The 27,023-nt window shown below is 46.3% G+C and overlaps 1 protein-coding gene across 1 annotated transcript in view; it reads left to right on the plus strand.

Moving 5' to 3' along the window:
• The window catches only part of Crtc3 (CREB regulated transcription coactivator 3), a 104,663-nt gene that overhangs the window by 52,176 nt on the left and 25,464 nt on the right, over positions 1-27,023 (plus strand). The window contains exons 3-6 of the mRNA XM_021168643.3: positions 9,055-9,174; positions 18,307-18,368; positions 20,192-20,254; positions 22,264-22,364. Coding sequence (XP_021024302.1) covers positions 9,055-9,174; positions 18,307-18,368; positions 20,192-20,254; positions 22,264-22,364 — 346 coding nt within the window. The remainder of the gene's footprint in view (positions 1-9,054; positions 9,175-18,306; positions 18,369-20,191; positions 20,255-22,263; positions 22,365-27,023) is intronic.

The following is a 27,023-nucleotide window of genomic DNA, read 5'->3' on the forward strand; positions in this document are numbered from 1 at the left end:
CGTTTGCCTATTTGTTTGGCAAAAGATTTCAGACCAATTTAACTCAGCTGTAAGTAAGCAACCAGATCCAGTTTTGGTTAAATGGAGAATTCAGGAAAGAGGGAAGGGGAAAACAAAAAATTAAAACAGAAACTAACATCCCCAAAAGAATCTGGTTCCCCAGACCTGTTCTCTCTGGGTAGCTTGGTTCCTTGTGGGGACAACTGATTGTAAATCTTTAGCAGCCTGGCATCTGAGCAGATGCCCTCCGGAGACAGGGACTGCTTTGAGGGCACTGCAGCTGGGCTAGAAGCTGTTTAACAGAGGACCGCACTCTGAGGATGTAGTATATCCTCATGTCCATGGGCCCTGGAGGAGGCAAGATAGCTGATGGTCAGGGTGCTTGTGTGTGGGTTGGCTGCCCTAAACAGCCATCACAAGTTGTAGTGACTTGTGTGTCTCACGCATCACAAGCAAGCAGCCGGGTGAGGACGGTATCCTATGCTCTTAAACCAAAACAGGATGTGAGGGTTACAGGGTTTTATTTAGCCCAATATCTGCATTTAGAATTATCATGTGCTATATTAACTGAATGTTCCAGACTATATTATTCTTTCCTGACATACGTTTTCTTGTACTTTACCACTTCTTTTGTGACATTAAAGACTCGTTTGTTCTTTGTTCATTTTTTCCCCAGTGATGGGATCAAACCCACCGTGCTGGGCGACCGCCCTGCCCATCAGCTGCATATCCTTATTTTGCGTCAGTACCAGGCCAGTGAGGTGGCTCAGTGAGTAAAGGGGCTTCCTGCCAGACCTGACGACCTGAGAGAACCTGTTCCTACAAGTTGTCCTCTGCCTTCCACACTCATACTGCAGTGGTGTCCATACACAAATAAACAGGTTATCTATGGATAGTGAACTAAGCTGGCAATAGATAAAGAAGAAAGGAGGCAAGGCGTAACGATATACATGGCCACTGGCGAGGGCAGGGCAAGCGTTCTCTGTGTAGCCAACTGTATATACTAAGAACTAGTTTCAGTATCTTCCAAGGTTTTATTTTTTGTTTTTTTCCCCCTTTGCTTGGCATTGAACCTAGGACCTTGTGCGTTCTGTGCCAACGTTCTACCACTGAATTGTATCTCCATCCATTTTGTACTTTTAAATTTGAGACAAGGTTTCACTAAGTTGCCCAGGCTGGCTTTGAACTTACTCTGTAGTCCAGGCAGGCCCTGAACTTTTGATCCTCTCTCTTCAGCCTCTTGAGGAACTGGCATCCCAGGCCCGTGCCACCAGGCCTGTGTCATAGGCCTGAGATGGGATCGTCCACATTTCTATCTTCTACAGTTTGCTACTCTTGTTTCATCTATTCACCTATTAGGGTTTTTTTTTTTTTTTTCCTCATCGTAATCTAAATTCTAGATCTCTGTGAAACTCAGTGAAGTGTCTCACCAAGTGTAATCACAGCAGTGAATCTGGTGTGAGTCAGAATGCAGTAGGGCTTAGGAACAGAAGCAGGCCAGCAATGGCCGTCTCCTCTACCATCTTCTGTGGTGGGTGCTTTGGTTCCCTTCCTGAAAGCTGGCCTAAAGTATGGGCCTGAGCCTTACACTTGGAGGATCCTTTGGCTGTCCTTAGGCATTTGTCTCATACTGACCCAGCCTCTGGGTCTGGCTCCCTCCCACCCATGGCAGCACCGTGTGGGTGCTGAAGAGAGGAGTTAGAATCCTGAGTGCCTGAGTCCCCTCCTCAGGATGGAAGCCGGGAGCCCAGCCAGAGATGCTGCCTCCCCTCTTCCTCCTGTCTTCGCTGGAGACTGCTTTGGGTGTTGTTCTTCACTGCACCTTTGTAACTTCTTTCTTTTTTGAGACGGTCTTGCTTTGTATCCTGACTGGCCTGGCACTCACCTGCTGCCTTGGCTGCCTGAGGGTTAAGGTGACAAACACGTGCCACCATGCCCAGCCTTTCTTGTTTGGACAGATTATTTGGCCTGGCCCTTTGCAATCATACCAGTTGCCTTGATTTTGACCTTAGCTGCCAAAACAAATAACCGAACAATCAAAACCATGTTTCATTTTATATTTTGTAAAGTACTCTTTTAGCTTGGTTTATCTAATTCGGCTTACACGTCCCTTTTACGTGGCATTTAAGAGGAAGGACAAGGTAGAGGTAACCCTGGGAGCAAAGCACGGCTCTGAAACAGTTAAGAGCGTGTTAGCGTGTGTGAACTGAGAGCCAGCTCTCTGCTGGGCTACAGTGCTGCAGAGGGCAGAGGCACGCGGATGCTGCAGTCAGGGAGCCTCGGAGGGCATTGGCACATCTGGCTGTGGGCAGATGGTTTGTCGTCACGTGTCCTGCTTGATTTTTGTCAACAGAAACCTAAACATACCTGGGAAGAGGGAGTCTTAATTGAGAAAATGCTTCTGTCTGAGTGACCTGAAGCCAGTAAACAGCTTTCCTTTATGGTCTCTGCTTCAGTTCCTGTCTTGGCTTCTCCTAAGTGACCCAGGACATGTAAGCCAAGTTAACCTTTCCTCCCCGAGTTCCTTTGGTCATGATGTTTTATTACGGGAATATGAACTCTAAGATATCACGAGAACCAAAGGAGCTTCTGCGGGTGGCTGTTATCCTGAACTCCTGTTGTGTCCTCAAGACAGACACAGTTGATCTTGGTTCCATGTGCCCTTCTAAGAAGGGGCCGGTAGCATCTCTCAGTTTGTAGCCCAAGTATAAACGAAGCCTGCTCAGAGAACTTGCCTTCAGTCAACTTTTTCTCTTCCTCGGCTGAAGTAGGTTCAATATCAGGGGTCAGTCTTTACAGATTTACCAAAATCTAAAGAAACAAGGTAAAGAGCTTCACCATGACGGGCTAGCTAAGGGGTCATTCTGTAGGGCTCAGTGATCCAGTTAAGTGTGACCTCTGGCCGAGCATTAGCTCACCCTGTCTAGCGTCTTACCTTCCAGCCAGACTTGCCTGCAGACTCCTCACTTACCCTTATCAGGGAAGTAGGGGACAGCTGTGCTGGGTGCAGAGGAATGCAGGGCTGTCCAAGGAGCTCTGTCAGCCTGCAGCAGGAAGTGTGGCCTGACCAGCAAGCAGCTCTAGGGCTTTTAGCCAGCTGATCATTTTGAAATGTTAAGTTGGTTACCTACCTCAAGTGAGGTCATAGATGACTGTCAAGCCATTAGGAATGTTGCATGCACTATAACATAATCAGGTATCTTATAGCCATTAGGAATGATATGTGCATTGTAGCAAAATCGGGGATCTTACACCAGGTTATTGTCACTTAAATTGTAGCTCTGCAGTAGATTTACAAACACAGTAACAGATAAGCGTGTGCGTGTGTGTTGCTGGGGATTGAATTAATGAACTAAGGGCTTTCTGTAAGTGTGTTCTACTACTGAGCTACAGCCTAAGGGATACAGATCTCCATCTGCCCATCCCCTGGAAACAGAATATTGCTGTACAGACCACGCTGACTTTGAACACGTGAGCCTTCTGCCTCAGCTCCCCGGGGCTGGGATTTTAGGCAAGCACTAGTACACCTGGGCAGAAGGAGTCTAAATAAAGAATGTGTACATCAACTAGAAGTCTCCCTAAAATCTCAAAAGCAGTTGATTGTTTATAGATCATTTGGCAAAGCTCGGGGACTCAGGTCAGGTTTACAGACTGCTGAGCATGCTCTCCTGTAATCTCAGCACATGGAGGCAGAGGTAGGAACCTTGACAACATAGCTTAGGGCTAGCGTGGGCTGTGTGAGAGGCAGTCTCAAAAACAAAAACATATTTTAGCTTTCCTGAGAAAAATCACTCTGTCTGGACCTGGTCTCCATCTCTAGAAGGAAGATCAGCCATTTGCCTTCTGGGGGAATTCCCTGGTGTCATTTGTCTAGCACACACTGATGGACCAGCAGCCCCGGTCCCTTTGCTTCCGTTGTTGCAAGCTGAAGAAAAGAGGGCCTCTGTGCGGATGAAGAGAGAATCCCAGGAGCTCTCTTCTTAATGTTCTTTGGCTCCCATCTGCTTCTGTCATTGTCCATTGCTGAGATGGTTGAAGCAGCCACGTAAATGATACTGCATTGTGATATAATGACGCTTCCGGCCAGCATGGATCACAGGCACGGACGGCGGCTTTCTGTTGCTTTTGCAGTTTTATCTGTTCTTTAATCTGTACTCATCGCTGTGACTATGCAGCCAGTGAGAGCTGCCTATGGAGATTGACAGTATCAAGTGAGCAATGCTCTGTAAAGATCTGATGTTTTGGCATTATAAGCCAGAATTTTCAAAAGATTCATTTATGAGCTAAACTCGGTCTTCTGTCATTTTTAAAACAACAGACCTTAAAGTTCTGTGCTTAAGCAGTTCACCTGCCTCGGCCTCTGGAGTAGCTAGAGTTATAGGTACATTCCACCAAGGCTAGGTTAATATAAACACCGAGATGTGTATGCATGCTTGCTTGTGTCCTCTCTCTCTCTCTCTCTCCCTCCCTCTCTCTCTCTCTCTCTCTCTCTCTAGGTAGTATTAATGATCAGATTTGGGGTTTCATGCATTCTAGACAGCCACAGTATATTTTTAAAATGTCAATAGAGCTCCTTACATTCGAGATTGTTATTTTGTCATTTGATTAGTGTTTAGACAAAAACAAACAAACAAAAAAAGCCTGGCAGTAGTGGTGCCTGCCTTTAGTCTCAGCAGTTGAGAGGCAGAAGCAGGCGCTCTATGAGTTCAAGGCCTGCCTGGAATACACAGAAACCATGTCTTGAAAATGTCTGCCCCTCAAAAGACTAGTACTTAGAAGATCTTATTTTACTTGAAAATGTAATCATATTTTTCTGTTTTTAATAATTTTATATAGAAGTATAACCATGAGCTGAATTGATATTTCTATTTTGCTGTAGAAATAAAGAATGTCTTGGTTAATTATAATTATAAATAAGTCATATACTATTACCTATGTATAATTTAAATTTTATCATTACTACTATTATTATCTTTCTGAGGCAGGGTCTTTCTACTTAGCTCTGGCTGTCCTGGAACTTACTATGTAGACCAGGCTAGCCTTGAACTCATAGAAATCCTCCTGCCTCTTCCTCCCAAGCACTAGGATTAAGGGCATGTGTCACTATACCCAGCCATTTGTTTGTTTGTAAGATTCCTTTCTTTTTATTTTATGCATTTTGCATATGGGTGCTTTTTTCCATGTAATGCATATATGCAGTGCCCTCTAAGGCCAGAAGAGGGTGTGGATTCTCTGTCAGCTGCCATGAGGTTGCTGGAAACTGATGTAGCCCAGGTTACCCTCAAACTTGCTACTTAGCTGGGTGACCAGGAATTCTTGATCCTCTTGCCTTTACCTCACAAGTGCTGTATTGCAGAACCCAGGTTCTTGGGAAAAGCAGCCAGTGCTCTTAACCGCTGAGGTATCTCACCAGCCCCACACAGACCTATAATAATGATAACATCCTTAAATTAACATATAGCTCTCTGGCTCTCAGACTTCAGCTCATTGAATGACCAAATGGGGGTTAGTCGGAATCCCTGTATGTTTGCCAATAAAGTTTGAAAGATGTGGGATTGCTACTTAACCACAAATGGAATGATATGCCAGCAGTATTGCACAGCCTCTGAGAGATTCAGTGCAAGTATGAGTCACAGTGGCGAGCAGTAGCATCTATGGTACAGGCCGTGTATTCCTCTAGTCACTGGGGGGTGAGGAAACCAGCTGAATAGCTGTAGATTTCAGAAGCGATCTGATGAGGACGCCTGTGTGATCATGCATGTATGATTACCTGCACACATAAAGAGCCCTCCCGGGCTGGGGATGAAACTCAGTGGTAGAGTGCTTGTCTGGTACCTTGGTGGCATGCATCTGCAATCCAGCACTTGTGAGGTGAAGGCAAGAGCATCAGGAGTTCAAGGTCATCCAGCTAAGAAGCAAGTTTGAGGGCAGCCTGGGCTACATCAGAACCTGCTTAAAAACAACATACAAACAAACAAAAGCTAGGGTATCCCTATCTTGGAACCCTCTCACTCAAACTGTTTCTTACTTTTCCCTAATAAATCTCTCTCTGTGGATATATGCCCATGTGCACATATGCACACACATAAAGGGGTGGGAGAGATTGATTCCTACCCAAGGCCTTGGGAGAGTGCTCTAAGAGTATAGTACAGTGATCTATTAGCTCTAGATTTCCTCAATGAAATTCACAACTCGCAGAGACCTAGTGCTGGTAAGCCTATAATTTGGGCCACTGGGGGAGGCTGAGGCAAGAGAATCACAAGTTCAAAAGCCAACCAGAACAATAGTTTAGCAAGACCATATTGGAAAGTTACAAAATGACAACTACCAACAATCCAACCAGGGCTGGGATATAACTCGTGGTAGAGTGCCTGCCTAGTCCTGAAGGGATGGGCACGTGAACAGTCGCATTCTGGGATTGAGAAGAGTCATCTCAGAAAGGTTCTGCCCTCAGCCACAGCTGTGTCTCCCATACCTTATCCATCACTGCAAGGCCAAACTAATTTGCTGCCCTGGTAGATGTATATTTCAGAAACATTCAGTTTGCAATCCTGTACGATAAGGAGCCTGTTTGAACGACTTTGGATATCCAAATATCCCCTTTCCTCATAGCTTACTTACCAAAGCAAAGGGAGAAATGGTCTTAGCCACCTCCTCGGCCACCTGAGTGTTAGCCTCAGCCTGCCCTCACCCCTGGATCTCCTCGAAATCTTGTTTCTTTTTGGATCAGGCTCTACTCTCAGTCTGCCCTCCCACAGACTAGTGACTTAGGCCCAGAATCCTTCTCCTCCCTTGGTGGCTACCCAGACATTTCCCTGTGCTCACCCTCAATAATTAGGTCACCCTGTAAGACAGAACCCAGCAGGCCAGCCCTCAACTGCTAAGGTCCTTTCTGGCTCCTGGTGTTAACTTGCACTTGCGGGCTGTTGATGTTTTAGGTTGCCACGGACAATGTTGTGTGCTACCCTCCTCTTCTGGTGCTCATCAACCAATTGAAGAGTGGCTCTAGCTCCAGACCCCAGATGACTTGGCTAGCCCCCTTTTATTGTTTCAGAAAAAGCTGCCAAATTACCCCAAACAAACAAAAGCCACGGAAGGACAACTGAGTTTGGATTTCTCCCACAATGAATGCTTGGAATTGTTAGAAATTCTTTCAGACAACTTGGCTCCTGTTGCCCATGCTGTGCTTGCAACATGCTGGGCTGCCCTGAGCGCCCACACGCACCCCAGATAGCTCTGAAATTCTCCTGCACCTCAGGTTCTGAATCTTTACAGTGCTCCTGGGAGCTGAGCTGAGGTCCTCCTAACAGTATATATGACCAGTTTGTGGTCTTTGGGCTTTATGGCCCCCGGTCCCCCCTGTTCTCCTCAGTGCAGCCCTCCCTGCCATCACTACCACAGCAGAGGGTTTGCCACAGGAAGTCAGCCTAAACCCTGTGGGGCTCTCAGCACACATCCGCTTTTCTCTGGATTACACAGGTCAATGGCTTCAGGGTAGCCAGGGAAGCTCTTCTGTGTCTTCCTGCAGTCCAGGCAGAAGGAACATCCCTGCTTGGGACTTAGCGTTCTCACAGCAGAAAGAAAAGAGTGTGAGAGTTTGTTTAGATCACACATACATCTGTCTGCTCCTAAGTCATTGACCGGGGCCACAGCAAGCCATGTGGTTCACTTACCTCTCTCCAATCCTTTACCCAGATGGTCACTGAAGGCTACAGCTAGCTCTCAGAGAGGTGGTACAGCATGTGCGGCAGGCGGGGCCTCGCAGAGGTCTGGTCTGTTGAGGGGGATGTAGGATGCATATGGTGACCTCTCATGTGCTTCCCAGCATGCCAGATCATATGCACACCTAAGCCCGCCTCTAATGCCCAGACCCAGATGGGACAGAGCAGTCCACACATAAGGGATCTCATGCTATTTTACTTCGTCTTATTTTTATTACATTTATTTACTTAGTCATATTATACCCGTGGAGTTCAGAGGACAATTTATGGGAGTCACTTTTCTCTTTCCACCATGTGGGTCCTGGGGATTAAACTGAGGGATGGGTGGCAAACCGAAACCACTGAGCCATCATCTTGCTGGTCCTTTATTTCATGTCCTTAACAAGCCTGAGTGGAAGTTATCATCCCCATCTTATACACCAGGAGGGCAGAGGAGCTTGTTAGGGATTTCATACAGTTTTTGAACTACAATATAGATTGCTGGTTTTATGAATACTAGAGATGAAGTACTGTGTGATCTCTGAATTAATAAATAGGTTTTATAATATATTTATGAAGTAATGTCACGTATAAAAGCTATATATCAGAAATGTTCACTCTGAGGTGCAACAATTAATGTAAAAGTCATATACAGGTAGACTTGAATAAAGGGAACATTAAGTACTGTAGGGCAAAAGGGTTTGATTTCTTTTTGATATTTATTTTTTGTTTTGTTTATTTGTTTGTTTTACCCTGTGGCCTAGGTAGGCCTTAAAAATTGTGATTATTCTGCTTCTACCCTTCAAATTCTGGGATTACTGGTGTGTGGCACCCAGCTTGATATTGCAGTTTTAAACGTGTGTGTGTCTGTGTGTGTGTGTGGGTGAGTGCGTCTGGCATTTGTGTAGAGATCCAAGAGTTGCTTTATAGAGTTGGTTCTTTCCTTCCTTCTTTTTGTGGGATCAGGGGATTGAACTCAGACTCAGGGTTGGTGAGGCAGGCACATTTACCCACTGACCCATCTTGCTGGCCCAATAAGTACATCTTAGAGGAAAATTTTAGAAGAGCAAGAAGAGCTTGAAGTCGTCGTCCCCCTGATTCTCCATTTCCTAATTGTGACAATTTTTGTATATAATCTGCCTGCTTCCATATTAACACATTAAAGCTATTTTTGATATATTCTGTAATTATATAGAAACAGAGCCATGTGTGACATTTTATTCACTTTGACACAAAGCACCAACATGCAATAGTAAAGTTAGAAACTCCAGCTTTTGTCTGTTACCAGTTGCTCCTGAGGGTGAGTGGCAGGCAGTTCATGGTTGAGGCTAACCGTTCTTCTTTCTCTCTGCAGCCGTCACTTCATCAAGCTGATAATGTTCGTGGAACCCGCCACCATGGGCTGGTGGAGAGGCCAGCCCGGAACCGCTTCCACCCCCTTCACCGAAGGTCCGGGGACAAGCCAGGGAGACAGATATCCTTTTTCCCTGTCTGAGGAGAGTGTGTGTTTTGAAATGATTGAGAAATGGCCGGGATTTATCTCCCTGTGGTTCCCCTGTGGCCTCAGAGCTTCATCTGATCTGCAGAGAGGAAGCAATAAAAGTAACAAGAGTTTAAAACTGTAAACATCCCTACAGCCAGACTGGGAAGAGCACGGTCGTTGGTTATGAGAGCATCGGTAAAGTTCTGTTGACTAGAACAGAACAGAAGCATTCAGTTCTGGTGGACAAGGCATCTTTGATGTTTTCTTCAGAAATCAGCAGTATTAAGCTTGACTTTGAATCAAGTAGAGAGATGTAGGCTATCTAGCCAAAACCAGGCAAATCCATGTGTTTGTGTTTTGTTGACCTGATGACCTGCTTTTGGAACTGAAAGAGGAAATCTTAACAAGACTGTCTGTCTGTCTAGTCTCAGACTCAGTAAATGACAGGTAAGATGTAAAGTGGGAATTTAGGAAGCCTCCTAAACAGTGATGTACCAGTGCACTCTGTGTGGCTGAGTAATGAAGAAAGGAGCTGTGAGCCCGGCCGGCTGAGCTCAGCACTGTCTGTTGGGAGTCGGGCAGGGGCTAGGCTAGGGTGGCTTTCTGAGTGGGGCCAGCACAGTGCTGAGGGTTGGGGCAGACAAACCTGAGCCTGATGGTTAGGACAAGAAGAGGCAGAAGTGAGGGAGCTTCTCTCACTTCACTGAGCTCAGGACAAGCCTGGCGGAGGAAGGAGCAGATGGGCGGGGCGAGTCTCCCTGCAGAGAGCTGATTCCTGGCAGTGATGGTAGAGTTGGCTTCATAAGCTTAGAAACCAGGAAGTGGGGGAGGGCACTCATGTTTACTGAGCACCTACCCATGCCAGACACTGTGCGAGGCAATTTATATGTCATTTAGTCCTCAGAATTCAATGAGTCGTTTGTTTTTTTAACCCTCAGTTTTCCCACGAGAAAACTAAGATATCAGAGTAAGTTGCCCAAGAGTCCACTGCTGTGACTCATGTAGCCCAGGATCGTCCACTCAGTGACCATGCTAACATATGCTAGAGAATACTCCTGTGAGGAACGGCAGGGATGTAGAGAGGAAGCCCAGCTTTCCTTGCCATCATGGCCTCTAGGTCTCTCTCTGCTGAGAGGTGAGGACAGTGGTTCTGGGGAGTGTTGACTTCTCCCAGCTCTCCCCACTGGCAGATCCAGCCCACAGAGCTGCAGTGACTTCTAGTTCTCTCAGCTACATGGTGTCCGTCAGGGCACATAAGAATGATGGGGGATCGTGGGAATTCCTTCCCGCACTTCGTGTAGAATGCAGAGGGTAAAGGGAAGCAGTTTGTCTAACAAACACATCTGATGTGGAGCGGCACACCGAGCGGTTGTCCAAATGGCTTGGAATCCTCTAGCAAACAACCAGATGTTTCTCTGCCTGATTGTGCAGGGGCTGGAGTGTGCAGCTCAGTGGTAGGTGTTTGCCTAGCATTCTTGAGGGTTTGGATTCAAGAAAAAAAAATTTCCCTGGTAGCGTGGCTCAGTGACAGAGAGCCTTGTGGCTTGTGCACAGCCTAGGACTCATTCTCAGCATGAAGAAGGAAAGGAATGGAGGGAGGGGGAAGGGAAAGAGAGAAAAGGGAAGAAAAGGGGTGGGGGGGGGGAGAGAGAGATGGAGAGAGATAGATGGAGAGAGAGAGAGGGAGGGAGAGAGAGATAAGGGAGAGAGATAAGGGAGAGAGAAGGAAGGGGACTGAGGCTTAAAGGTTAAGAAAGAAGTAGGGTGTAATGTGTCCACTCACTAAACACACATGGAGACCCTTCCCTGGACTAGGCAATGTCTTAGGCACAGAGCTCAAAGTGATGAAGGGGATATCAACCCTGTGTTTTTGAGTTTTACAGTCCTTTGGGAGACGGTGGACAGCTAAGAGGCAAATAATAATAATTAATTAAGGAAAATAACTTCAGATGGTATCTTAGTTACTTTTCTAGTTCTGTGATAAGACACCATGTCCAAGGAAAATTATAGAAGAAAGAGTTTATTAGAGGCTTAGAGTTTCTGGGGGCTAGAGTCCATGGCATCATTGTGGGGAGCATGGCAGAAAGCATGCTGGCAGGCATGGCACTGGAGCGATAGCTGGGCACTCACATCCTGAGACACAACCTCAAAGCAGAGATAGCTAACTGGAAATGTCTTCTGAAACCTCAAAGTCTACCCCCTACCTAGTGACACCTCCTACAACAAGGCCACGCCTCCTAATCTTTCCTAACTAGTTCTACCAACTAGAGACCAAGTATTCAAACATGAGAGGCTATGAGGGCTGTTCTCATTCAAGTCACCATAGATAGTATATTCAAGAACATAGCAGTTCCCAAGAAATGTTCTGACATTGGGAATGGAACGGGTAAAGTCCTAGGAAGGACTGTACTGCGTGTTCAGGGAACCTGTCTCATTCTAGGTAATACATCCTAGAGGATGGCCTGGCTCTGAATCAGTTTGTAAGAGCATTAGCAAAGCTTGCCAGCTCCCAGGGGAAGGAAAAACCAAACAGACTTGCAGAGAAAGTTGTTGAGCGCAGAGTGTGATCTGATTCACTGATCATGAGCCATCTCTCTGCAATTGTTTCCTAAGCCCCTAGTTGGGATTCTGGGCCTGGACCTGTGCTGATGTACAGAAGTTCGCTAGCCTAGGGGCGTCACTAATGAACTAATAAGTCCTATGTGAGGAGTCAAAAGGCTGGGCAGCAAGTGACAAGTGACAGGAAGGACAGTTTGACACCTCAGCTGGTGACTTACTCAGAGTTTGCAGGGAGACACTGAGACCTTCTTGGCTTTTCTGGTGTATATGCTGTTAGCTATGAAACAGCTCACTTTAAACTCCTGCCTTTCATATTTGTCTATGGTACCAGTCTAATTTTTAAGAATTATCTTTTTTGTCAGTGCTCTTAACTGCTGAGCCATCTCACCAGTCCCAAGAATTATCTTTTATGTATATCGTATTTTGCCTGCATGTTTGTCTGTGCACATATATGTATCTGGTCCCTATAGGAGTTAGAAAATGTGAGATTTCCAGAAACTGTAGTCACAGATAGTTGTGAGCCACCATGTGGATGCTAAAAACCAAATTAGGTTCTCTGGAAGACCAGCCAGTGCTCTTAGCCTCTGAGCCATCTCTCCAGCTCACACGTTTTACCATTTTAAAAGCCAGAAAACTGGTTTGAATCTTTGTTGGTATAAACAGAAGAAAAAAAGATGTATTCAGGATTTTCTTCTTGTGGGTATTGTTTTGGGGTCGGCAGACTTGCTAAGATAGATTGGTCCCAAATAAAATGAGCATTGTCAACAAATACTCCAGCTTCCTGCCGGAGTGGGCAGCCCCGACCCGCAGGAGATTCCTTCTGCAGTAGGCCGAGTTCTTGGCACGTACGGCTACCACAAAGCCAGGGCTTGCCACAAGGGGACCCTGGTCGACCCCTGCCACATGCAGGCACAGCAGAGGCACCACAAAGGCTATTCCTGGCCTGGGAGCTTAGTCCAGAAGTTAGACCTTTAGGCAGCAGTCCATGCCCTTAGCAACCACCCTACCCCCACCCCACCTCTACTCCACGCCCTTCTTCTCAATGGTAGCAAACTTGCTCCAACTCAAACACCATTTTATCGAGTTTCTGAACTATTTCCATACATTGACAGCACGTGACTATTCTCTGGTCTGTAAGTAATGTATTAAAAGAGGACACAGTAGCAATGCCATCTTTTAAGAGGTATGCTGTTTGAAAGGGAGAAACACGTGTTAGGAAAGTTCTCAACAGAGTTGGGCACCCTGGCCTGAGTAGTCTAGAGAATCCTGCCTGTGGCCCTGGGAGTTGGGAGCCGCTCTGCTCTGCAGCGGGCCTTGCTTTGACTGATCTTGTCACACAGGATGGACATTTTACAACATGGGACATTGTTCTTTGAGATCATAACCTGTTAAGTCCCCTACCTGCTGTTAGCATCTTATGGTGTTATAGGAAGGCTCTGAGAATCTCTGGAGTTAATAAATGTCTATCTTCATCAGGATTGCAAAACTTGTGCTGCCTTAAAACCCAATTCTTATGTAACATTCCTATCAGAGGCAGAGACACTGGCCCCAACAAGCCTGACATCATGGTGCCACATGCAGCCTGTGTCCCTTCCACCTGTGTGAAGACTTAGGAAGGTGTTGTGCACTTTTTTTAAATTTTGGCTTGAGGGCTGGCAAGGTGATGCAGCTAAAGGGGCTTGCCATGCAAGCTTAGTAGCATGAGTTCCACCCCCTTGAACCTACGCCAAGATAGATAGAACTTACTCCAGTAAACTGGCCAGTATGCCTTGGCATTCATGCCCTGCCCCCAAACCATGCACACACACACACACACACACACTAATATGTTAAAATTTTTGACTTGATATATTCTTTTTACAGGAGCATGTGTGGGCCCAACATGGTGGCTTGCAAGTGCAGTTTCAACACTCAGAAAGCCAACATGGGAGGGTGATTGCAGTTCAAGGGTAGCCTGGGCTACACAGCAAATTCAAAGCCACTGTAGTCTAGAATGAGATCCTGTCTTAGGAAGAGAAAAATGAAAAGGAAAGGAAAGGAAACAGAAATCAGAGGATACAGCATAGACAATGGGAAGGGCCCACATAGCATCTTCTCATAGACAGGGACGCCTAGCCCCTCCCTCAGTCAGTAACCTAACTAGATGAGATAGAATTAAGAAGAGCCCATAAGCCACAGCCTAGCTGCTTTGACCTCAGCCTAGTCTGATGAAGAACAGCAGGGACTTACTGCACCGTTACGTTCTGGGTGCTTATTAGAGGGTAATATACAAACTCAGAGCCTCGACGTGGAGGTGACAAGTATCTGCCCACTGTGCTGGTGGTGTTATGCTACCACATTCTAACCTGAGTGGCCAATACTTTGTGATGACAACTCCCGATTTGTGTTTGAGACAGTCTCTCACTGTGTAGCCCTGGCTGTCCTGGAACTATATAGAGCAGACTGGCCTCGAAGTCACAGAGACCTACCTGCTCTGCCTCCAAGTGTTGGAATTAGAGGAGTGCACACTACGCCTGGTTGGGACTCGGTGGCTTTAAGAACAGCGGTTTACTTGAAAAGCCGTGCTAGACATTTGTTTGCTTGATGACCTGACCTTTTGTAAGCAGAGGCTCATTAGACCCAGAAGAGAAGAAGGTAGAGAAGTACAGGCTGTGAGAGGCCCTGCCTCGCCCTCCAGGCTTGGACTGCTCCAGCACTGACATCCTCCTGTCTCATGGGGATCTCTTTCCCCGTCTTCACCTCTGCCTCTTTTCTCTCTTTCTGGGACCGACCCTGAACTTCGCAGACAGTAAGCCTAATCAGATGGAAGAAAGGTCTCTCTGGAAATACCTCTGTCTCATCATGTCGGCTCAGAGTCAGACTAAGAAATAAGATACTGAGACATGACAAAGAAAACAAGTATTATCTGGAAGACACACTTGCAGCCATAGTGATTTTCTTGGCACAGGAAGTCATTAAGATCCCATTAGTGCCCACATTTCTCTAGTTCCATATTTTGTATTCACGTGATGCCCAGCCTGTGCCTCCACAGCAGGCCTCCACTCCATTAAGACCCTTTTCTCCTGAGCCCAAGCCTTTCTAGGCTCCATCTTCTTTTGAGGACACCCCAAAAAAACATGCTCTCTCTTCTCTGGGGCCCATGGTGCCAGTTCACCACCTCACCAGAGGCGGGAGGGCTTGTGTAGTCTGAAGCCTTGGAGTGAGTAAATGGTAGGTTTGACCCCAGCCCACCATGCCAGCTGTGGAGCCTCTGTTTTCTTCAGCTGTGAAGTGGTGATGACGTCATCTGCCGCCTAAGATTTTTAAGATTAAAGGGATGCTGTCAGGTGGTGGTGCACACTTTAATCCCTGCACTCGGGAGGCAGAGGCAGGCAGACCTCTGTATTTGAGGCCAGCCTGGTCTACAGAGTTAAATTGCAGGACAGCTATAACTATACCATGAAACCCTATCTCAAAAAAAAATTTTTATAGGGGTAACATGAACTTATTTAACACAAGAGATACATACAGTAAATGCTTATTATCTCCATTTTCCTGTTTCAGGTGTCTTAATGTATACTTGCGTTTCCTATATTATTATTTCTCCCTTAAAAAAAAGAAATATTCTTTTTTATTTATTTCTTCAAATATAATACTTCATAAATAGTATTGGTGATTGTAAAGTGTGTATTTGATCAGGTCAGTGACAGAAAAGACAAAAAGAGTGGGTGTGGTGATGGTAGGGAGGAGAGAGCCAAGTCATAAGGAGGCCGCATCCACCAGATGGCCCAGGAGAGGAGCCTGGCAGTGCTACTGAAGGCAGAGCCAGGAGAGGCCGGCATGTGGGAGTGGGCTGAGAGGAGCCACGCTGGGGAGGGATACAGGTATAAGGTCAGCCTTTCAGCAAGAAGAGAATGCTGAACGACCGTTTGGGCTTTGCTTTTGTTTGCTGTTTGTTAGTTTGGTTTAGTTTGAGTTTTTTAAGATTTTATTTATTTTTGTGATTTAAGACAGGGTTTCTCTGTGTAGCTTTGGCTGTCCTGGGACTCTGTAGACCAATCTGACCTTGAACTCACACAGACCTGCCTGCCTCTACCTCCCCAGTACTGGAACTAAAGGTGTGAGCCACCACTTCCCGTCTAAGATGAATTTTTGTTATATTTATTGTAATTTTTGGTTTTTTTGTTTTTTGGTTTTTCGAGACAGGGTTTCTCTGTGTAGCCCTGGCTGTCCTGGAACTCACTCTGTAGACCAGACTGGCCTCAAACTCAGAGATCTGCCTGCCTCTGCCTCCTGAGTGCTGGGATTAAAGGCGTGCGCCACCACGCCCAGCTTATATTTATTGTAATTTTAATAACTATAATTGTTATCTTTGTTGTATTTAACTATGTGAGTAGGGGAGGGGTGTGTGCACGTAAGGACAGATTCCTGACTGGCTCCCTTGGAGCTGGAATTACAGGTGGTTGTGAGCTGCCTATACTTAACTATTTAGCTGTTTCTCCCTCCCCTTTTTATTTTTTTATTTTTAGTATAGAATAGAGTTTATTCAGGGCACGAGGAAAGGAGTTGAGAGGGTAGTAGAGGCAGAGAAAGGCAGAGAGAGAGAGAACCAGCCATGAGCATGTAGAGAGAGGGGGAGGGGAATGGGGAGAGAGGGGGAGAGGGACAAGATAACAGAGCAAGAAGGCAAGAGAGCCAGTCCCCTTTTTAAATTAATTAGTTGTTCAATTGATTTCTTTCTGAGACAAAGTCTCACTGTGCAGCCCTGGATGGCCTGGAACTTACTATGTTGACCTGGCTGGTCTTGAACAAACAGAAGTAAGCCTGCCTCTGGCTCTCAGTGCTGGGCTCAAAGGCATGTGCTACCATGCCCAGCTTTTAAATGTTTTTTAAAGCAGAATGAGATGATTTTAAATGTTTTAAGACAGTCTGCCCTCTGAGTGCAGTTCACTAAAGCAGTACTGACAGCTCTGCTTCACTCTGTGGAGTCAACATCCCATTTGTCTCCGTGTATTTGGATCTTCAGGTTTGCCGACCCAATAAGCAACCCAGAACCTAGGAAACAAAGCCTTTATACTAGGATTCACATCCTCTTCAGACCTAGTACAGCTCGCATGTGACTCAGAAGGAACGGGTCCTCACCTGAACTTGGGGAAAGAATTGTCTTTAGACAGATATGGTTGTGCAGTCCGATAATCTCAGCACTCATGAGGCTGAAGTGGAAGGATTGCTGTGAGTGAGGCCAGCCCAGGCTACTTAGTAAGAGAGCCCCAAAGCTTCCCCCAAACAAACTCAAACAATAAGTGTATCCCCTGGGACTGAGGATTGACCCAGGATCTTACACATACTAGACAAATGCTCTGCCATTGAGCTTCTGGTTTTTACTTTCTTTGAGAGAGATTCTAAGTTGCCAACTCTGCTCTCAAACTTTCCATTTCCCTGCCTCTGCCTCCTGAGGAAAAAAGAACCAGATTGGCTTATGTCACTGGAAACCCAACGGCAATGGCCAGGAGACCATATGATAACATTAAGACTACGTCTGTGGTGTTGAGTTCTTTCATAGACAAGCATTCTATAAAGGGAGCCACCTGACCTCAAACACCTCCCTCCCACCTGGAAAGTACTCTCCGTGGTCCAGTCTTAAACTTATCCCTAAGCCAGTCATGGTTGGCCGGAGAATGAGATAGGAGATACCGTGACTGAAACTAACTGGGCCTGAGTCCATCCATCCCATGAGAAAGGAGGCCTGCATAGCATGACAGCCTTGCCAGTGTTTGTGATGCAAATCGACGAAGTTCTTGAAAACAGATATTGGACAGGAGACACACACACGCACGCACTCAAGCACTTGCAGAGGGGGAGAGAGGGAGAGGGAAAGGGAGGGGAAGCTGCAGCAATAGCTTAGTGGGCAAAGTACCTACCATGCAAACTTGGAGACCTGAGTTTGACTCTAGGACCCTTGTGACAAAACGAGACAGGATGGCACACACCTGTAATCCCAGCGCTGGGAAGGCAGAGGCAGGCAGTGCCCCGGGGTTTGCTGGCTACTCAGCCTTCTCTGCTCACCAAGCTGCAGGCCAAGGAGAAGCTCCGGCTCAACAAACAAGGAACCGGCATGGTGGCACAAGCCTTTAATCCCAGCACTCGGATGGCAGGTAGATCTCCAATTTGAGAGGCCAGCCTGGCCTACATCGTGAGTTCCTAGATAGCCAGAGCTACATAGGGAGATGCTGTCTTGAAAAAACAAAATCAAGCAACAACTGAAAAAAAAAAAAAAAACAAAGCAGATGGCTTCTGAGAGTGGCATCCATGAATGACTTCCGACCTCCACAGACAGACATACCTGCAAACACACGTTTACTCACACACACACACACACACACACCACAAAAAGCAGAGGAGTCCGCCACAGGAGTGTGGTGAAGGCTCTGGTTAGAAGGTGGAAGCCCGGAGCCGACCAGGAGTGAAGAGCCTGTGCCATCAGGTGTAGGATCAGCAGCCGCAGGCTTTCGCTCACACTCCACTTAGCTTCATAATTGTGCTTCAACACCCATACAGTTTGTTTTCCTTTATTAAAAATTCTACTTCGATGGGAATGCTTTTGCAGCCAGTTATTCTCCGCAGCACCTGGATGAGAGCTGGCCACGGTAAGTGAGCTGTATACATGTGATGTGTGTGTTCTGTAGAACTATTTTCACACATAGGGAAGCCTCTTTTTAAGATGGTTTTACTTTATTTTAACCATCTTCAATGCTGGTTTAGACTTATTTGTTATTTTAGTTGTTGTTTTTTTAATAATCAGGACAAAGTCTCTTCTAGCCCAGGCTGGCCTCTAATTTGTGATGTAGCCAAGGATGGCCTTGAACTCCAGATTCTCCTGCCTCTACCTCTCTAATGCTGGAATTAGAGACATGTTCCACTATGAATTTTTTTGGGGGGGGAGGGGCTGGGTCTCTATGTTGTATAGGCTGTCCTGGAGCTTGCTATGTAAATCAGGCTAGCCTTGAACTCACAGCAATCTTCTCATTTCTATCTCCTAAGAGTCTAGCCTAGTTAGATATTTTTAACATCAAATTTGTTTTATCTTTGAAATTTAAATCTTGAGCTGGGGGTGATGGTACATGCCTGCAATCCCAACACTTCAGAAGTAGGAGAGTCACAAGCTTGAGGTTAGCTTGAGTGACATAGTAAACTCCAGGTAGCCTAAGCTGTGAAAGGAATCTCTGTCTCAAATCATAACATCAAAAACCCCTCAACCTTTCTGTGTATAATTCTGAGCTTGTAAGAAAATATAGAACAAAAATTACTTAAGCAAATCTAGATTCAAATAGAAACATATTATGAAACATTTACCAACAAAATATCTGATTTGGTAGTCTGACAGTAGACATGAAAAGATAAACCCCTTCTCTGGCATTTCTTAGTCAGTTCAGAACAGAATGGAAGACCCCTGAGCGGACCCTGTGTGCCGTGAATTTGGTTTAGTCTCTGAGCACGTTGTATCCGTATAACCGCTGGCCACCATGGCATTAGTGCTGCCCTTGCTATGGGCGTGGCATTGTTTTACACCACCACATCTGACAGAAGAGATTCTTAAAATGTATATATCACCAGGAGTGTGGCCCACACCTGTAATCCCGGAAGCTGGGATGCTGAAGCAGGAGGATTGCCGTGAATTCAAGGTTAGCTTAAGATACAGTATGAGATACTGTCTCAAAATGAATAAATAAATGAATAAATAAAGGAGAGACATTTAAAAAAATAAACTATCTGAGTCTCAACTCTGAATTTCCTTATCAATCCTTTGGACAAATCCTGGCTGAGCCCTTATGAGGGGATCAAGATGGCCAACAGCAGCCCCACCTCACGTAGGCCCTCAGCCTCCTCAGGAGTCCTGAGTTTCAAGTCTGTAAGATAAAACAGTAATATGTTTTAAGTCAGAAAAAGCACATCTCTAGCGGATGCATTTCATCTCTGTAGCCAAGAAAATGACTTTGCTTCTCAGAGCCCTGGGATTGGCCAGGTGACTATTTTCATAGGATGGCTAGCAAGTCCATTGCACTTTGTGGGCTTCCTCATGAGAAAGCAAAGTGTTTGCATCCAGGATTACCAAAGTGCCTCTGTACACAGACTCAAGGCACATGACGAGGGGTCACTTTTTTTTGTACCTATAAGACCCACGGTCCCTCTGAGAGGGGTCAGCCTTTCCTTGACCAGTTCCAGTCAGCATCAAGTGTGCCCAGCTAGCTGATGTTGTGCGATGGATTCGCTTAGTTATCCTGGGAATCAGAGCTGTGGGTCCTGAGAGATCAGCCAGGCCTCCTCTGCACAGTGATGAGAAAAGGGGGCCTGTAGAACCTAGGCTTATACCCTAGGTTAGAGAAGCCAACCGTCAAGCGCTGGTCTAAAGCGCTCCGTTGGTCCCATAGCTTAAGTTTCTTTCCTTTTGATGTCGTTCTGGTTTCTAAAGGCAACAGCCTCCTTGGAAAGAAGAGAAGCATCCTGGATTCAGGCTAACATCTGCACTTAACAGGTATGTGAGCTGATTCATGATGGAAGCACATTTTCCAGGAGACAGATTTGATTAGCCAGGTAATCTTTACATATTATCTTGCTGCCCAGTCTGTTTATATCACTTGTGTTTATATGAAATAATTAAAAAGAAAAAATTGAATATGTAGGAGATAGTGTAGTCAGTAAGGATATGAGGTCTAGAGGGGACCACCAAAGTTTGCCTCTTAGCATGTGATCCTGGGCAAAGTGACTTCTTTCTCCCTTAGTTTGCACATATGAACGTGGAGGTACTTGTACCCATTATGGGGTGGCTGTAGGGACTAAATAGGATGCTGCACGAAGGCATAGTGCACAATAAATATCAACTCTTCTTGAGGTTACTTTGGGCCATACTTTAGGAAGGACCTGGGTCACTTTTCAATCCCAACATGACAAGAATGAGTGTCCTTTTGTGCTTTAAGAGGATAGATGGCTTGCCCCAGAGCCCTTTAGCTAGGAGGCTGGAATTTGAAAAAACAAAACTAAACCCTTGAATCAGGCAGTAATCCCAGTACTCCAGAAGCTGAGGCAGGAGAACTGCAAGTTGAAAACCAGAATGGGCTATAGAGTTGAACCTTGGGGAAAAATTTAAAAATTAAAAATGTTTTAGTGGTGTGAGGGAAAGGTAGAGTTGTGAGCAATCCCTGTGCCCACTGGACGTGGTTCTGTCTTGACCGGCATTCTGCCAGTCTGATTCCTCTCTTCCTCGTATGACCAGCTAGGTAAAGCCTGTCTCACCTGTAAGTACCCTACAGTCAGAGGCCAAGAGGCTTGAAAAATGATAACCAATGCAATTAACAAAATTAAGCATCATTTTCTCCACATGGTCCCAGAGCCAGTCCACATCCCCATTTTCAGTCATCTCTGTTTGACTGATGCCTCCTGGGTCTCTGTGACTCTGTGAAGGAGCCTGGAGCCCCCAGGGCTCACACTGTTTCTTCTGGATCCCAGGGTCTTCCCCTTTCACCTCTTCCCTCCTCTGAAGCCATGTGGTTTAAGTCACATGAAGCTGTTGCCTGGAGCAGACCATGAAGAACCATTTTAGGCTAACGAAGTTGCTCATGTGCCCCCTTTATGCTAGACAGTCTGATTTGACCTTGAGTAGAGTAAATAAGCAGTTGCCATCTTTTGGAGCTGAAGTTGTGTACACACAAGAGCTCTCTGGGAGTATTTGAGATTCTTGATATTGATCAGCAGTTCCCAAACTTTTCTCTAGGAGTATTTACACTCTGAAAATCCACCAAAACACCCAAAGAGCATTTCTCCCTGTGAGAATACCTATTGATCCTCAGCTGCTGCTGAGAGAAGTCTAATGTAGAGCCATGAAATATACCTACTGGTGCGTTTCAGCATACAACGATCAACCCACTACATGCCGGTGTGTGTGTGTGTGTGTATATATATATATTTCTTTTTTAAAAAAAAGAAACATAATATCATTTTCTAAAACAAACAAGAATAGCTGCATTGTTATACCGCTGGCACGTAGAGTCATTGTCTGCATTCAGTCTGTTGTGCTGACGTCACACAGCTGCTGGGCCATCCCACTGTGCCATCAGAGGGCAGGAGTGGCAATGGTGTGGGGTGTATTTTCATCTCACATTCTCCCTGAAAAGGCTTGGGAACCACTGTTTCAGACACAAGAATTCTCAGCAAGCCTAGTATGGACACAGACTAGCCTGGCCTGAGGCTGAGTTCTGAGTTGCAGAGAGGAAAAGGATGGTCTTAGGGAAGCTGTGAATCTGAGGCTGGCCTTGTACAGTTAGTGTAGGTTATCCAAATACAAATTAAACTCCTTTTGGACATACGGTGGTCCTCAAATGCCTTTTTGATGTAAAGGACTGCAGGTAGGTCCTAACCCTCAAGGTATGGATATTTGCAAGTCTATTATTCTCATCTTTTCTCCTGTTGATAATATTCAGAAAAAAAAAATGCATTTCACTAAAGAAGAAATGGATTTTCAGCCAGACTCTCTCCTCACCTCCTTAGGACCAATTCTGATTCTGCTCTTCACACGAGTGCTCTGAGCACCAAACCCCAGGACCCCTATGGAGGAGGAGGCCAGTCAGCCTGGCCTGCCCCATACATGGGTAAGACACACAGGCCTCTGCTAGCTGTACCTGTGCTTCCTGCTTCTGCGCTGTGTGCAGTGCATGCTCTTCCTGGGTTTGGTGGTCTTCCGAGCAGAGCTCGCCACGGGGGGAGTGTGCGTTCACCGCAGCGTTAAGATGATCCCTTCCTTGCTCCTTCCATGGCTCCTGCTCCCCTGCTGGCATGTCCTGGCTCTGGCTTCCTCTTCCCTGTGGCACCCGCACTTCTCTAGGCACTCCAGTCTTTTGCACAGCTCCTGCAGTAGCATCCCAGCTGCTCTTGTCCTATGCACAGCCTTGCAGCCTAATCTTATATTGGGTTCTCTAAGGCCTCCTTTTGTCACTGGTAAGACCAGGTTAGAAGGGGCTCCACTTTATGGGTTCATGGACTTTGTATGGCTGACCTTCCAGATGAGGCAAATCTTTCCAGCGGCTAGCAGTACTGGCACAGGCAATTCCTCTGGAAAGAATAACCAAGACCAGGGGCCAGGGGAGAGTCAAGGAGACATTTCTACAGGAAGACATGTCCCAGAGAACAAGGCAAGAGAGAGGGGACAGAGGGCAAGCTGAGTATCATCACCTGCTCCTTGTCTCCCACTTCTGTTCAGGACATGTTTCTGTGGTCCAGAGAGAGTCTGAAAGAGAAAGGCCAGGAACCGTGAAAGGGCAGGCTTGTGCCACCTCATGCTCTGCTTCCATTGTTTTTTTGTTTTTTTTTACCCCCCCCCTCTGCTTCCATTGTTAACCCTCTCTGCTCCTCATCCTCTCCAGCCAGAACCTTCACTACACCCCACCTCAAGCTAGTTTGGCAGGACATGAACCGTAGCATTACACACACACACACACACACACACACACACACACACACACACACACACACTGCCCCCCACCCCACCCCCATCCTCACAGCTATGTGGACTCGCTGGTGTTCTGCGGTTTCATCCTGTTCCCATGGCTTCCTCTCCTGCCTCAGTGTTAAAGCCTCCACTGTATCTGTACTTCAGTAGGACCTTTCATGACCTTCCTCCCTCTCTGGTCCTGAGCTACCCATGCCCTCCCCTGTTCCAACCTCCGACAAGCAGATGCTGTGATGACTCTTCTTCGAGGAGATGCACATCTATCTCTGCTTAGGGTGAATTTCCTGAAGGCAGTATCTTAAGTCTTGTCCTCCCTGAAACAGTGCCCAGTACAGAGAGGCACACTGACTGCTGAAGTGCCAAGAAGTCACCTAGTACCGAGCACACCCTGAAACCCACCGTAGGTGCTTACATCTAGCCTGCACTCAAAGTAAGGATGCTTCACTCAGATACTTCCCAGCCTGTCTGTCTGGCCATTCTAATCTAGAACGAGCATGGGCTGGAGCGATCTGTTCTGTACATAGATTGACTTTGAGTATGAGGGCTGGCCTACATACTAGCTTTTCCAGTTTTCTTTACAGTTATGGTCTATTTAAAGCCTAAAATATTTGTTTCTTTTGAGGAGAGCCATTCATGGCCTTTCTTCCTTGCATATATAGTATGGGTGGGATTTGATAGTAATTGATATTTGTTCCCTTTATACAATTCATTTATTGAAATGACTCTTTGCTTGTAAAGTCTGAGAGCTTTGGAATTGGACGGGGACGTCTGCTATATTTCCACACATGGGAATATGAGAGGGAAGTTGGCAGAAGTTGGAAATTGAATATGGGTCACTGAACAGTGTTGGAGAAGTGGGGTGTGTGGGAGGTTAGAGATTGGCTCTGGGATAGGTAGAGATGGATATGTATAAACAAAGCCTTAAAAAGCAGAGTCTGTAACCAGTGGGGTGCCATGCGCACAGCAAGGTTGTGACACGCTGACTGGGACCCAGCTAGCCTAGCAGGATCGTCCCTGGAACCCCTGGATTCCTGCCTCAGCTTTGCCCTCCGTGCTGAGATTCTCCTTTTGCAGAAGGGACTAACGACCTAGAGAGGACAAGGGAGTCATGGGTAATTTAAGGAACATTTGAGCTCCTGTATAAAGAGAAAGTAACTAAAGAAACAGAATTTCTTCTAAGAGTTCCTGGTCTCTGAGGGTAGAGGTGAGAGCTGTCAGCAGGTGTGGGACTGCGTGGAGAGGTGGAACAACGCACATGCCTATCCAGTCCCTGAGCAATAGGAAACCAGGAGGAGAGGAAGGGGCAGGGTGTGGACAGCTCTTTGCGTGCCTTGGGAACTTTGGTGGTCTCTCCTTTTCATGCCAGTGTTAGATATTGCGGGTCACAGTATCTGCCAGCTACAGAAGGTGGCCCACCCCAGCATGGATGCCTGCACTGGGTGCCCGCTCTGCAGTCGCTTTCAAGTACCACAGAACTCAGAAACACATCCAAATATGGATGTGTTTACATGGGAAAGCCAGTGTGTTTAAAATATTATTCAAGTCTCCAAGGATGAGAATTATTTCTGGAGAATTATATTTGTTGGTGGGAGCTATTTTAAATGGTTTTTATGTATTTTCCCCCTGTAATTCATTAAAGTTTTTCATTTTCTTTCCTTTTGGATTTTAAAAATATCAACTAGCTTCACAAAAAAAGTATTTCTTTTTATAGGACCCACCAAATAAAGTAAAGATTTAAAAAGTGATGGGAAAATATAATCAAAGCCCAGAACTAGGTTCTGAAGTGAGAACAATAATAATGGCCCTTTCTGGGAATCTGCTGGCACAGTGGTACCTCCCGTTGTAGGTACCGGGAGCAGATCTTGAGGGAGCATTAGCTTGGAGTATAGCTACAGGAGTCGTCAAGTGTACGATATGTTTGCCAGCTCGGTTTGCATCCCCAGGAAGCCAAGCCATTAGCCTGCTACGTGATTGGTAGTGTTCATAATGGTTATTGAGTCACATGACAATTACACAAGTGATATGAAGCCGTAGATGACAGAAATAAACTTTTATACAACCAAACAGGGTTTTTATAGTTTCTCTCTTGTTTAATTGCCCATTTCCCTGGTAGCATGTGCAGTTTAATTACTGTTTGGTATACAGATCTGGGTGGATCAACACAGTAGCTCTCTGTGACATTTGCCCTGTCTCACAGCCTAGCTTTATCCCCAAACTGTCCCCCTCTCATAGTAATTGGAGAAGGCGCTAAAGTGGCCCTTATTAGCAGCCTAGGAGTTAAGAGCAAGAGTGCAGACTGTGGTTGCCGATGGCCATCCCTGAGGACTGTAGACCCTTCAGTCTCTGCTGAGGGGCAGAGATGTAATCTGTATCTCAGAGGCCCTTCAACCAGCAGTGAGCTCTGACCCACAGCAGCAGTAAGGAGCGAGCTAAGCCCGTTACTGACATTTGTCTACCTGACACAAGACCCTCAGGTCTAAAGAGTCACCAAGGGCTGGGGAGAAGGCTCAGCAGGTAGAATACTGGCCATGCAGACATGAGAGTCTGTGTGTGTGTCCCCAGAAGCCATGAAAAAGTCAGATGCTGCAGGATGCACCTGAAATCCGAGTACTTCCACGGGCAGGTGGGGAGTAGAGACAGGAGAGCCCCTAAAGTTCATGGGCCAGGAAGCAGGGCGGGTGCAGCAGCAAAGGAGAAGAGCGCCTGTCTCAGAGAAGGTGGGAGGTGAGGACCAACACCCAAGGTTGTCCTCTGGACTCCACGTGCACGTGGATCATGGATCATACGTGCACACATTCTCTCTCTCTCTCACACAGAGAGAGAGAGAGAGAGAGAGAGAGAGAGAGAGAGAGAATAAAATATAAAATGAACGTGTCGTCAGTGTGGTAGGAAAGTCTAGATGGGAAGGCTGCGATTCCAGAAACTATGAATGTACTGTGGTGACCATACCTGCACCCTGTCTTTCTATTTCACATTAAGTCTGTGAGGGGCTATTTAGGCTTGCCAGACATGAGAGCACATTAAAGGAACATGGACTCAGAGGTACTTTGTTAGGTCAGCCCTCTAAGGCTCCAAAGTTTCCTGCAACACATGTGACCTTGGTCACTGCTGTCCTGTCCCCTGTGGGACTGCTTTGAATTAATGTCCTCTATTTCCAGATAACTAGTCAGAACTCTGCCTTTAGTTTTTTAACCCTTTTGTTACCGTTGTGCTCGTCGGTATTTGTGTGTTGGTGGTAGTAGTAGCAGTAATAGAAATCTAAATCTGGCATTTTATTACTGAAATAAACCTGTCAATCATTGCCGCCACTGTCCTTTGGCTACTTAAGTGGGCTGCCTGAGAGCAATACATAATACTCCCTCACTCTTCACCCCTGCACTGCAGTTAAGCCCCGCTCTTTCTCTCCCTGCAGTGTGCTCTACTGCTTTTTGTCCAGTCGTCTGGTTTTCTATCTGGCTTCCTGGCCTCGAGGCTTTCCCATAGCCTCATGCTCTACCATAAAAACAACAGTCTCTAACTGGGTTGGTTCTAACCGAGGCCTCTGTTCTCCACTTCATCCGAATGACTAGAAGACTCCTTCACCCATGTCTCCCACTCCTCTAGTCCATCGCCAGACTTCGCCGCTCCCTGCCTCTGCTCCCATTTCCTTACTCCTGCTCTCTGCCTGTTTTCACCAAGGCAGCCCTTTAACCTTACTTCCTCTTGCTTGACTCCTCCTGGCCCAGCACAGCTGCTAGGGACATGGTCTTTCTGAAGGCACCCTGCCCAGAAAGCCAGCCCCAGAACTAACAGTGTGACCTTG

Source organism: Mus caroli, unplaced genomic scaffold (assembly GCF_978045245.1).
Source record: "Mus caroli unplaced genomic scaffold, Mus_caroli_1 scaffold_8, whole genome shotgun sequence".
Lineage (NCBI taxonomy): Eukaryota > Metazoa > Chordata > Mammalia > Rodentia > Muridae > Mus > Mus caroli.